The sequence below is a fragment of the Chanos chanos genome, chromosome 8, assembly GCF_902362185.1.
Source record: "Chanos chanos chromosome 8, fChaCha1.1, whole genome shotgun sequence".
Taxonomy (NCBI): Eukaryota; Metazoa; Chordata; class Actinopteri; order Gonorynchiformes; family Chanidae; genus Chanos; species Chanos chanos.
This window is the reverse complement of record NC_044502.1, coordinates 6,852,846-6,866,141: the sequence shown is the minus strand read 5'-3', so window position 1 is coordinate 6,866,141 and position 13,296 is coordinate 6,852,846. Positions and strand designations below refer to the sequence as shown.

Here is a 13,296-nt window from a genome sequence, read left to right as displayed (position 1 = left end):
TTTAATAACAATACTTTCAGTTGGCAGATAAGGCTAAGTTTGGGTTTTTTTGTAGATCGTTTTTTTCAAAGTTCATTCATCTGCAGCACTTCATTCATTTTAAATGTTTTAAAAATGAACCACTCCTTGATATAAAACATTTATTAGGGGATCCATACAGACTATCAGCAAGGACATAAAAGTGACCTCGGTCCTATTTCCAGTAGAAGGTCAAACAGACATACTGTTTGTGTGTGTACGTTTGCGTGTGCGTGCGTGTGCGTGTGAGATAGGCTGGATGCCTGTGTGTGTGCATGTGCACCACTGATAGTCTCATCCACACCCCAGTCATTGTGAAGACCGCCTCTTCGTCTCATGTAGTTTTCTTTTAGTTTTAACTTGAATTTACTTTTACTTTTAGATTTTCAGTTTAGTTTTCTTTCTTTTACTTCCTCATAGTTTGAGGTTGAGGTCTCTTGCCCCTGAGCCCTGTATATGGTAGATCTTGTCTTAAACAAACCACCAACACTAGTCACATCATGGTTTACAGTACCTGCGTCCTGTCTTGGATCCATATTTGGGCTACCTCTCATGGATACAGTTGTTTTGTATCAGGCTGCATTGGCAAGAGGTTATTTTTCATCAGGACCAGACGGAGAGCAGTTTTCTCTCAGGGAGTCAGTTCTAACTTCAGCATTCGTACCAATAATCCCTTATATGCTTATGTCCCATTTCAAAGAGCTTTATCCTCGGTTGGTTGTGTGTCCAATATCATATTTCTCCACACTGCCTTGTGCATGTCAGTTCTGTGATAGGTTCTTTAAAGGCAGCTATCATCTGATCTGAGGTCAGTTTTGTACAGCCGGTATAACCATTCTCCTGCAGTCTTTTGTTTACTCCTCTGATTGTCTTGGCTCAGATCTCCTCGGGGAGCTGTTCTCCGCCAGCTCCAGTAAGGCCTCCCTCTCTCCGTGCTCCTGCAATTCAGAGATGAGCTCCTCCAGAGCCTCGCCTCCCCTCATAAACTCCTGAGAGAGAAGGAGAATGAAAGAGAGAGAGATAGAAAGAATCATCATTTCAAAATTAGCTAACAGGAGCACACTCTCATATGATATACTTTGTTTACCATTTGAAAGCAATATTCACAGACTAATTTGTGTACAGGTCGTAATCTCGTGGTATACACCCAGTTTATGACAAGTGCTTGAAATTAAAATGCAAAACACAAACCATGAGAAACACTGAATTATCTAATCTCATTCTATCTCTCGTGTAAGATAGAGTCTGCTTTGGGCCACAAACAGATTCTAAAAAATGTATTTAACAGGTATACTGCACTAGAAACTGTTGTCATCTATGTGGAACCTGGGTGGCGACTCTGACCATAAAAACTTCACTAAGAAGGAACTGAGTAGCAATACATGCTGTTTATGCAGCAGAACATGCCGGAAGGTTTCTCAAAGGAACTACTAACAGACATATGCAAACGTATTTTCAAATAAGACACAATGACAGGAGCATTCTAGCACATTCAAAGTATATGACAATACACTATGAGTTTTAACTACTATATTTGTTTTAACCAGTCTGTCAATATCTAGTGTTTTGTAATGTGAATGAAAGAAAACTTGGAAAGATATGTGCGGGAGAGGGGAAATTTGAAGGTGAGGTCATGCGTGCGTATGATTGCGTCTGCATCACTAACAGACCTCCGTGATACACAAACATCGGTAAACGTTCAGCGAACCTACCCACTGATCCAGGGGATGAGAGATACACATCCTCACCTTTATGTCACGAGTCACGTAGCCAGTCCGGTGATCGGTGACTCTGTCCTGACTGAAGTTATACGTCCGAATCCTCTCCGACTGCGAACGAGTACCCACCTACAGCAAGAGAAGAAAGCAGAGGTATGAGAAAGCAAATCAAACAAAAGGGATCGAGACAGAACTAATGGTGGAAAATTCGATACGTTCCATACATTATTACGGAACTGAGTTACACAAACGTAACAGCAACACGTTCTTCCCAAAACTGTCAGCAACACTGACAAATATCCCTCCACACACTGCCGTTTGAGGTTTTCCATATGCCGTCATAAACTGACATCGGCTGTTATGACCATTTGTGACAAAAACGATACTTGTTTTGAGGTTCATATTTGTTAAAAACTCCTCCTGTGCGTGTGTGTGTGTGTGTGCATGCGTGTGTGTGTGCGTGCATGTGTGTGCGCGTGCATGTTTTTGTTTTTTCCTCACCTGTTGTTTCCGTGCTACGTGTCTCTCCTCTGTCTGGCGACCCACGGTGCTTTGGTACAGTCTGGCTTTGAGAACACGCATGGCCGTTTCCTTGTTCTGGAGCTGAGATCGGGACTGCTGGCATTCAGCCACCGTGCCTGCCGCCAACACAACAATACAATACATACAGTGATCTACAAATACAATACATTTAGTAATCTACAAATACGGTACATAGAGTAATCTTTATCTAACTTTGTGCTTACACTGATGCATCAGCAATCGTCCTCATGAGGACAAATCTTATTTATCAGACCCATGTTCCACCTAACACATCCATGAATGTCCTCCAAATATACATCGTATATTAGCATTTCATATTGGGGGGGGTTACAAACCAGGCAAGGTCAACCTACAGAAATGTCTTCTGCAAACAGTCATAAATAAGAAATATAACAAAAAAGGAGCTCAAAGTAATATGCATAAAACTTTTTCCCTAGCGTCTGGGTTTTTTGAGGAGTTTTTTCTTGCCCGCTTTGAGGATCAAGCCATCCTCCCTGCTCTGTTTGTTGTAATCCTGTGGGCATGTAAAGCCCTTTGAGACTGTAAACAGTGATGTTGGGCTATAAATAAACTGAAATTTGAACTTGAACTTGAAAACATATGCCTTTGTGTGTGTGCGCGCAGATAAACAGACAGACAAATAGACAGACAAATAGACAGACAGATAGATAGACAGACAGATAGATAGATAGATAGATAGATAGATAGATAGATAGATAGATAGATAGATAGATAGATAGATAGATAGAAAGTCTACCCACCTGTGGGCAGGTGAACTATCCTCACAGCGCTGTCTGTGGTGTTTACACTCTGCCCCCCTGGTCCCTTTGATCTGAAAGTGTCTATTCTCAAGTCTTTAGGATCTAAATGAATGTCAACCTAGAGCAGACAGAATAATAATAATCAGTTACATTCAAAAGCAATTCAAAACTACTAAACTACCAAAACCAGTTGTATGAGGGGGGGGTTCAGAAAAAAATAAAATGCTTATGGTTGTCATAGGTACTATTTAATTTCAACATCAACATTTACGTTGTGCTATGTATTATATTATTATTATATTATGTTAAGTTGCAGTGGGCAATGTTATAATGTCCAGACAGAAGATGACAAAATGAAGACTTGCATCATCAGGCTGTGGTAACACTATGACCGTCATGGTTCCAGTGTGAATGCGCTGCATTCGGGACGACAGTCCGACCTCAGGGATCCTCTGGACCCGGTGCGTCCCCCCCTCAAACTTCAACCAGCGATACACGCTCTCTCCCGAGATCCTCACGGCAGCGTGGTGGAGCCCGCCTTAAAGGCATTAGGAGCAAACCGAGTAAACAGATTAAAAATAGAGCAACAAAATTGTTTTGACAGAGGGAAAGGGGTGTTTTGATGTTTGTGGCGTGCGCGTCCGACAGACAAACCCTTTTATTGACGTTTATGTGACCGCAAAAATGTGTTAAGTATAATCCAGAAAGAATGTGTTAATGCAGGACACATGAGTTTGTCCTGTGAGAGCAGCGATGTGTTAGCATGCCAAAAACGGGTTTTCTAAACAGGAGTGGCATGAGGAAATGAGTGTGTGTGGAAATGACTGATCTAAAATAGGGCAAAAAAAAAAAAAATAAAATAACGCGCTTTACCATATTCAGCTGGAGTATAATTGAAGATATCAAAGTGCCAGTTTTTGTAGCTGGCAAAACCCTGGTACATGTCAAACATCTCTCGAGTAAACTGTTGGCAGATATCACCTGTACCAAAAGAAATGATCCATAATTACCATCAAATAATGCTCTTTTTATATGAACGAATATAGTATTGTCAACGTACTGAAAACGTATTTATGGGTTAATAAAATATTGTACATACAGAAATGCTTATGGTATGTAAACATAGCTGTTTGAGGCTGTGATTGAACAGAAAGTTTGACTTTTACAATTGATTACTTTTTGTGTAAAATGTGCTTTACCTGATGGGCAAATATACAAAAGAGAGCAGAAAAAACACTAACATTAAAAAGGAAAAAACAGGAGATAACACGCTGATAAAAGTTACTGACCTCCTGTAGTTCTTCCTGCTGCTACCTCAAGAATGACATTACTACTGTCGTTTGCGTCACTCGGTACCAGTGTCTGTATCAACTGAGAAAACCAAGAACAGTTTACATAGCAAGCCGAAACAGACAGATGTATGACTGAATAATGAATGTAAACATTCTCACTTTTTTCTTCAGTATTTCTATTTTTTTCGTTATCTCGTCCTGTTCTTCTTTCAGTAGCTCAAGCATCTGTTTATCTTCGGCGTTGCTCTCTGTAGTATCTTTAAAATAATGACAATGTTCTTATGTCGTTCGCCATGATATATAGCCGTTATGAATCGAGTCCTACGTGCTCCCCAAACCCCCAGACTTATGTGTGTTCTATTCAACTGTGAGTTCACAGGACCACACGATTTTTTTTTTTTTTTTTTTTTTTGCAGAATTCAAGTGAATTTTGATGAGAACCACCTGGAATCAAGCATGTCACCCTAATGATGAATCTCCATTTCTGGGACTCTTTAGGAGCTTGAATAACTAAATACATTGTTTTGTGTAGGGCTGGAGCAAAAGCCGTTATGTTCTGCAACTCTACCAGAAGGACGCTCTCTACATTCTCAACTAAAAATCTTCGTCAAAAAATTACATGAGGTCACTAAGTCATGTTATGAGTGACCCCTACTGGTCACTTGGAATTAAAACATTAAGACTACATTTCCATTCAAAGTCTTATAACATGCATGAATGCAGAATTCAGGCTTACTCTGGATAAGAGCCTGCACTTCGGCCAGATCCTTAAAGGCATTCTCGGTGCTCTGAAAAGCGTTTGCCACAAATGACAGGTCCGCTTGTCTGCGGTTCAACACTCTTCTGTCCGCGTCATTGAGGAACCCGTTTTGTAACCTTTTTCCAAGTTGTTTATATTCTTCCAGTAAGCGCTGTATGTATCTTTGTACTGCCTCATTCCGTAGGATATCCCCACTTTTGGTATGATAACCTGCCTGTGACAACTTGCTGTTACTGGCAGAAAATGCTGAGAAAATGCGAGAAGAATGTGTCCGGAAAAACAAACGTTTATCCCGCGCACAAGTCGCATTCACGAGGACGCTGCGTGAGGGGTACAGCGCAAACAACCAAGTCCATTTTTGTACAGTCATCTGCGCACTGAATGTTACAAAAATCTTATCTCAGATTGTGCATAGCTCATCTCAAAGCCAAGTTGACATAAGAATATGACATGACACGATCGGATGTGACACACTTTACCCTTGCGACTTCACACCATATTTGCACACTATACCTGTTCCTCAGTAACTCTGTCACAAAAAATTCTAAAGTTGCGAGTGACCTTATAAACGAATACCATAATACAACAGTTTCTCCTGTACCGGTGTTTTAGTGAGGAAGTCACATGGAGGCAAAATCATGGAAACCTAAGCGAAGTAGAACGATGGACGTGACGTCATCAACTCTCTCGTCCTGACAGACTGTGGCACCATTCACTTATAGTGGCCATTAGCCGCAACTGCATTCCGCTGGTGCCAAACTCAGTCCCAATCGAACTCAGAAATCTCCGCAAGCGCTAAAAATAGGATGTTCAACATTTATAACCTGTACTACAACAAACTTTTGCTTATTTTCAGTGCACTTTGATCAACAGGGACGTTACAAAAATAACCACAAAAGTACTCATAGCATTACTCTTGAGCTACTAGTGGTGTTATTTTGGAGGCAAGAGCTCATTGTGAAAATACAAAGCGTTTAGTTGACACTTGCTATTGAATCATTAACTGTTTTCTGTTTTCTTTTCCTTTGTGTGCGTGTGTGTGTTATTCATCAGGTTTCAGCCACTGATAAGATGCATGATTGTGCGAACCTTTTCCATGCTCAGAGGAAAGACTGTGACCAACAGTATAATAATCCAATAAGTGTCACCTGATAAGGAATAATAACGTAACATAAGGTATAATAACACAAACTGAACTGGTTTATACATTTTTATTTAAATAATAAAAGGTGTGTTAAATAAGTAAATAAAACAATCTAAAAAAAAATTAAACAGACAGACAGACAGACACACACACACACACACAACTAGACTCAAGACAGACTACGTGGTTAGAAGTGGAAGACGAAGTGAATATTGGTAGGGGGGGGGTTGGGAGTGGAGGTCATCTCTTCAGGTCGGCTTTAATGGTTTTCTGCAGGCTGGCTATGCTGGCGTCTAGCGCCGCCAGTCCATTGCGAAAATCTTGCTCATCTCTAGTGTTGAACGTGGACCAGGAGTTTACACTCCAATCAGAGGCCAGGGATCCGATATCGCAGGCAGAGAGAGAGCTGTCGAGGAAAGAGGCTCGCTCTGCGTACGCTGGCGTTTTGCCCATTTCCAGACACCTCCGGGCGTGCTGAGGTTGGCAGACGCCATTGGTTGGTCTCCCGTCGGCCCGTCTGAGCCGCGAAGCTCTCGTATCAGCCTCATCTGATAGGGCTTTTCCACAAACTTCACTGACGACTTTCGACGTTTGGGACGGGAGCCCATTTGAGACAGAGAGTTTATCAAGGGCGCGACTCAAATACTGGAGCCCTAACTGTCCCGCCAAACCTTCTCTCCGAACAGGAGAGTCGCTCTGCGATTCGCCACGGGAGGGCAGCTCCCTCACGGTCTCTCTCAGAGGGACGAAGGCCGTTCCCAGCGGTGCCGGTCTCTGAATCTCGATCCCAGCGTCGATCTGGCCCGTTTTACCAGTCGTACCCACGGTCGAGCGTGAACTGTCCCTCCCCTCGGCCGGTCTATAGCTCTCCCCACTACTCCTTGAAGGAGACAGTCTGTGAGGGGGAGAGTCTTGTTCTCTCCCGTTTAGAGTCTGGAGGTAAGCCTTTATGGATTCTGTGACCTGGTCTGGTGCTTCCTGCCCCTTCTGTTCACTTTCATGCTTGTTGAGAACATGCTTCGTGAGTTGGGTGGTTGTACTGGTTGAGTGAATCTCTTTTGCAACAAGAGGGTTTGTCAGAACTGGAGCAGAGCCTCCCTGAAGATTTCTGCACAAGAGAGTAATGTTAAATGAGAGCAGAATCAATCTTAGATTCTGTGAAATCCACCTTCTTTAAAGTGAGTGAATAAGTTATTGCATTTTAGCATGATTTCAACATTACCGGATGACCTCGTGCAAGCGAGTGATCTCTGCCTCCCTCTGCTGGATGGTAAGAGACAATGCAACCTTCTCTTTTTCTGAGATCTCCAGCTGGTTCTGACAATTTCTCATCTCTGCGAGTGCCTCACTCACATCTGTGCAGATATTAGGTGAGAAATCAGAAAGGCATTTTGTATGTGAGATTTACAATTACAAATATCTGTTTTTCCAAGTTTCATAATTTGCTAGTAATGCAATGTGACACTTCTAGCTGAGAGAGGATCTAAAAACATGAAGATGCATTGCTAATTAGATCTATGCAAAGAAATACGAAAGAACATTATCAGAACTAATTAGAGCTGTTATGTTACACATTTCCCAGAGTGCACTGCATACATGCACGAATGCATTATGCACAGTGCACAGGCCTTTATAGCACAGAATAATTCCGTCCTCAACTACCTCAACAGTGGTACTCTTACCCATCCGTATGCGGTGGGTCTCTAATTCAAAGTGCTCCCTGCTCTGCTGCAGGTTACCGTCTGTGTCCTTCAGAGCTTGCTCTAGTCTCTTGTTCTCCAGCTGCGTCTCCTCAAGTTCTTTACGCATCTCCTGTAGCTGAGTCTGGAGCGTATGGTTTAGTGACTGCAGAGAGACCACTGTGTGCATACAGAAACACACACGCTGTTGTAAACCGTTTTTAACTGTGTGACTCTGTACAATGTTGTTAATGTGTCCAAGCCTTTGCTATGAGTCAGAGAAGGTTGGAGGTTTTAGGAATATGGCAGAAGTTCATAGCCTCTTTTAACAGTACACTTACATTCAAGGTTAAAGTCCTCAGTTCTGGCTTGTCTCTCAGCTCTCTCTCGCTCCATCAACTGCTGATTAAGTATCCTTAGACGCCTAGACAAAAATCATGTGTCACGCACATACACACACACACGCAACACGACACATTACAAATGAAAAGGCTCAAGTCTTTATTCCTTTATGGAATTAGTTAAACTAAGGATATGTTAACTTACACAGACTCTATAACTCATATGCAAATGAAGTAAGTTAATAGAGTCTCCAGAGATACAGTGTGTGATTGCGCAGTTCAGTGACACTGACCTGCGTAGCTGCACATTCTCGCTCCTGAGCGGTTGAAGAGCCAGAGCAATTTCAGCTTGGATGTTAGTGCTGCCTACCATAGCAGGAAGCAAAGAGATGCTCTGTTCAACCTCTGAGATCAGTCTCACTGCTTCGCTGTCTGTAAGAAAGAAGAAATACAGAGATCAGACAAAAATGCCAGACGAATCTATGTTTCTGACATATCACTGCTAGTGAAAAAGAACCAGAGAAGAGGGAAAACCAGAAAATAGAACCAAAAATACACAAATAGAACCAGAAAGAAAAAAAAAAAACATGAGGGAGCCCTGAATTTTTCACACCTTGGTTAGCGACCAGAGTCTTCAGCTCTCCAAGCAGGTATTTCACGGTCATGACCTTCCTGGCTGTTTTCTCTGGGCTGGTGGATTTGGTCTTGTGCTGGAACACTTTTTGATGGTCTGCGCTGGTCTGGCAGCTGGTATCTCTGACCGGCATGGTATCCACTCCATCGTGGTCCTCCTCCTCGCTGGTACTGCCTGCGCTGTCCTCCGAGCTCTCTCCAGAAGAGGCCATCTGATCCTGGGCACCGGAACAAGACATGTAAGGCCCATTTGGTGCAGGCTGGGGAAAGACGACAGGAACCTGAGGTTCCTGAGCTGTGAATGGAGCGCCAGCCAAAGGCTGAGGTGGTTGACGAAAGGGGACACTAGGTCCATGGGTTCCCACAGGAGAGGTACTGAGGTGTGGGTTGGAGAATTCGAGCACACCCTGTCCACCTGACGGTGTGAATGCCTGTTGAAGAGGCGATGGTGCGGTGAATGTGGACAGTGGCTGGACGGGTGGTGCCACAGAGGCTGTAGTTTCATATTGACCTGCAGAAACTGTGGTGGTTATGATGGCATTTGGTGCTGATGGTGCCCCTGTGGTTAGTGTAGCCCAGTGTTGGGTTAAGTGGTGCATCTGTCCATTAGAGCTTCCACTGTTCTGTACACAGTTTGAAACACACTAGTCAAGGAGAGAAGGAGAGAGTGAGAGAGAAAGAGAGAGCGAGAGAGAGACTTTTGACTTTTACATTGCCTTTAATACATCAGTATATCCATCTTGAATTTGTCCATATTAAGTAATGCAACCCGCCCCCCCTCCCCTACAGAGAAATCCCCACTCCGCCCATCCTCTCAAAAACTGTGCACAAGATGCACATTCCACTCTTCATAAAGAAATATAGAGCACTTCGTTAACAATGAAGCACAACACATTTTCAACACGCCATAAATTCAGGCAAGTCCTCAAATCATTACAAAGTTTAAAACAAGCAAACTCAGAAAGAGAGAGGGGGGAGAGAGAGAGAGAGGGAGAGGGAGAGAGATTTAGCCACCAAAACAGAACATGAAAACATTAAAAGTGCCAATAACTGTCTTTAGCATTCTTCTGTCTGTGACTGTGTGAAATTCTTTAATCTCTTACTGGTTCAGTGTGGACAGAGCCAGGTCTCTGAGGGCTGAGTGCAGGGGTAGAGGTGGTCAGACGACTGTTAAACACAGTAGCGGTCTGCGGTCCTGCACAGAAAACAGAGAGACAGCATGAAGATGAAAGGCTGTGTCGACACTAAAATGCTTTATTATTCTTTGAGGATCTTACTGTAATGCTGGGTCATATAGTGGAAACACATCCAATGGTAGAGAGAGACCTCTGTTTAGGACTCTGTGGCTCCACAGATGTTATAAACACCGCGGGATAAGCAGTAGGTTATTCAGACAACCAAGAAATTCAGAGGGCCCAAGAGAAAGCAAACAGGTGCAATGCCAACATCTACACAAGTGACCCGTTTGTCTATGTGTTCTAAAACAACCTGAAAAATTCATGCAGTAAGGACTAAAAGTCCACTATCTTTAAGAATAAGACAGGCTGTGTGATATAGTAAATTCAGGTGAAATGTGACAATGTTCTCTAAGCATTTTAAATGACAGACCGGTTAAAATGGGGTTGCTGAGGTTATTTCATTCATTTCTTTCTGTGGGTTTTGCTGAGATATTCTCTCACTGAGTACAGATACAATCTCTCATTGAGTTTGTTCCCTTAGGTCTATCCATGATGAACTCTGTTCAGTCGTGTCTACGGCATGAGTGGTAACAGCGGCTCTGAATTACTCAGTGAAAGTCTCTTCCTTCATCCCAAGACTGTAGTCACATCATGAGGCTGTGTGTCACTAATCGGTGGGAAAACAGCTGTGCCTTTAGCACTGATTAAATACGTCTTCTACTACAAGAATAGCCAATGGGCTTTATATTTGCTTTGTTACAGCTGTGACTGAATGTGTGCAACTGTATGTGTGTAGATGGATGTACCTGAAGACGGTAGGCTGCCTGAAGCCCCAGGGAGTGGGCAGGCCAGAGGAGCTGTCTGTACGAGGGCCAGGACTGGTTCTGGGGTTGCATCATGGAAGGCTGGGCCATTGGAGACCAAAGCTGGACCTGCAGCTGGAGACTGATTGCCATGACAACACGACTGCTTTTGAAACCCAGGATAAGACCGGGAGGACAGGATGGTCTTCTGGACGGGAGCTTGAAAAAAAGAGGGGAGAGTTCAGCACACACAGGAGAACTTCTTCAGCCGAGTTTTCTCGCATTGATTCTCCATGGGGAGACATTCGGTGAATGAACTGATGTAAATTGAAGACTAAAGTTTGGTAATGTTAAGGTGAAATACTACCTGGTCTTTTGGTTGGGTGAGCAACTACACTCGATTTCTTTCCATGTCTCTCCTTTTCTGCCTCATTCTTTCCAGCTGACAGCTTGGATTTGGGTTTGGAAGACACAGCCTTTGTGACTTTAGAGGAAGACGGCTTGTTCTCTGTTGGATAAATATTGAGTATCCCATGACTGATAGTCAAGAAACAATAAGAAAGAGAGTAGTCTTTTCCCTAATTACATTCAGCCATACCTGTTTTTTCAGCTTCAAGAATACAATTGAGTAGCGCCGCACAGCGGTCTAAGCCTTTGTTGACGACTGTCACCTTGAAAAGAAAATTGAACCGGTTATCTCTTCACGGCTGCAGTCAAACAAATTTAACTTTTAAATTTAAAAACAAATTTAAAAAGGGGGCAGGGGCACTACCTAAAGTGTTCCAGAAGACATTCTAAAATTAAATATGTGACACTACCCACCTGATCCTCTGAGTCGGTAGAATAAAGAGAATAAGCGGGCTCGAGGGGCGCTGTATGTCTTCCTGAGACCCTGCAACAGAGAAGTAAATACCGCTGCGTTCGGTTACGAAGCCAAAGAACATATGAACGGGACCAACACTTAGCGAGGGATACCGTGAATCATACTTTCTCTTATTGATCTGTCCTCGCGCAGAGCTTGTCAGCCTCCCCGATGAGACTACCTGCAAATCACAACTCAAGCTGATTTTCAGAGTCCATGGAATCAGTTGGTTTTAAAAACACGTTTGTGTAAGGTTAGCAAGCACAGTTGTGGCTAGGTATAATAGGTTTTGCTGGCTTCTTGACGGGATTCTTCCACGTGTGATTTAAATCATCAGAATGCTCATAAATCATTATTGCGCTACAAGCAATAACTAAACTTACACAAAACAAAAACTGACTTACCTTGTGTTTAGGAAATCCTTGCCTGGCCATGTGTATCGGGCTGTTCAGTCTCTTTTTATTAAAAAGAACCGTCAAATCGTTTTATGACAACGACGCCGGCTATTCAAGACACCCTTTTAAAAGTCAGTTAACGTGAGCAAGCTAACTACTTACTTGGCTAACAGACATTCCAGGAGGAAAAAAACACACTATTTAACTTTCCAAGCAATAGGAACCATGACTTTCAGAGCCTCACATATTTGTTGGTCAAGGATAGCATCATATATTTTGTAGGTCAAGTCAGTGACTGCTGCATGAAAACAATAGGACTGTCAAAAACTGCCTGTTTGTGTAATGCTTCCCATGTAGCAGCTTTCGTTGACAGTATGTTGTTCAAACGGAAGAGCGCCTCTGCTGACCAATTGGAATTAAGGTGAAATATAATTGGTCGAACGGACCTTAGCTCTAGCCTAATGTTCTGCCTATTGAATGACTAAGTGTCAATCAAATCATACACAGCATGCGCTCTCTCGAAATGGGCGGACCCTGCCTGATTGCTCTAGACGCTGAGAAGTTGTAACCATGGAGATAAATAGTCTCTTTCGCTCTATTCATTCGCGCTTTGGAAACGCGGTATTCCCACTTGTAAACCGTGAAAAACCCTTGTCATTGTTTGCAGTTCAACTTAAGAAAATTGGGTACTAAATCCACCAATTTAATATACTGGTGTGTGTAATTACATGGTTGAATCAGATCTGTCCTGTTTGTCTGTTTATCATTTATGTCGATAAAAAAATTGAGTGTACCGTTCCACCCAAGTTAATGTTAGGGAAATTGTTTAACAAAAGAGAATAGTACTTGCAGTTCATTTGTGGTGAAGCATGACCTAAGTAACAAAGTTCCAGCTGTACTTCCAGCGACACTGCAGACAATCCTAAAAATTGGTTTCTCATCAATAGGCTACATGTGAATTCACCTTCAGTTCTGTTTCTCTTCTGATAATTCTGCTTTGGTCTGCTCTGTGACCAGCTAGGTCCACTTTTCAGTTTTCTTCCAATATCACTGCCCAAAGAGCATGTGCTATCAGAGTTGGTAGGCTCTATCACGACTGTTTAGAGTTGGTTGAGATCAGGGCAAATCCTCATTCATTGAGCATGTGGAGGGCACTGGGTCGAGGAATG

At 42.8% G+C, this 13,296-nt stretch overlaps 2 protein-coding genes across 2 annotated transcripts; both read right to left on the bottom strand.

Moving 5' to 3' along the window:
• Window positions 1-284: 284 nt before the first annotated feature.
• Window positions 285-5,732, bottom strand: mtrf1 (mitochondrial translational release factor 1). The gene is made up of 10 exons (XM_030781849.1): window positions 5,669-5,732; window positions 5,069-5,338; window positions 4,492-4,589; window positions 4,330-4,411; window positions 3,914-4,021; window positions 3,406-3,578; window positions 3,041-3,158; window positions 2,238-2,374; window positions 1,767-1,865; window positions 285-1,007 (listed from the first exon to the last, which is right to left on the bottom strand). The coding sequence occupies exons 1-10, from the start codon at window positions 5,730-5,732 to the stop codon at window positions 873-875; spliced, it is 1,284 nt and encodes a 427-aa protein (XP_030637709.1). The 3' UTR covers window positions 285-872.
• Window positions 5,733-6,476: 744 nt separating this feature from the next.
• ccdc14 (coiled-coil domain containing 14) lies at window positions 6,477-12,166 on the bottom strand. The gene is made up of 14 exons (XM_030781848.1): window positions 12,137-12,166; window positions 11,858-11,913; window positions 11,693-11,762; window positions 11,469-11,541; window positions 11,238-11,378; window positions 10,874-11,089; window positions 9,993-10,084; window positions 8,870-9,512; window positions 8,550-8,688; window positions 8,257-8,339; window positions 7,919-8,095; window positions 7,459-7,591; window positions 6,812-7,344; window positions 6,477-6,766 (listed from the first exon to the last, which is right to left on the bottom strand). Exons 1-14 carry the CDS (start codon window positions 12,164-12,166, stop codon window positions 6,477-6,479), a joined length of 2,676 nt encoding a protein of 891 aa, XP_030637708.1.
• Window positions 12,167-13,296: the final 1,130 nt, after the last annotated feature.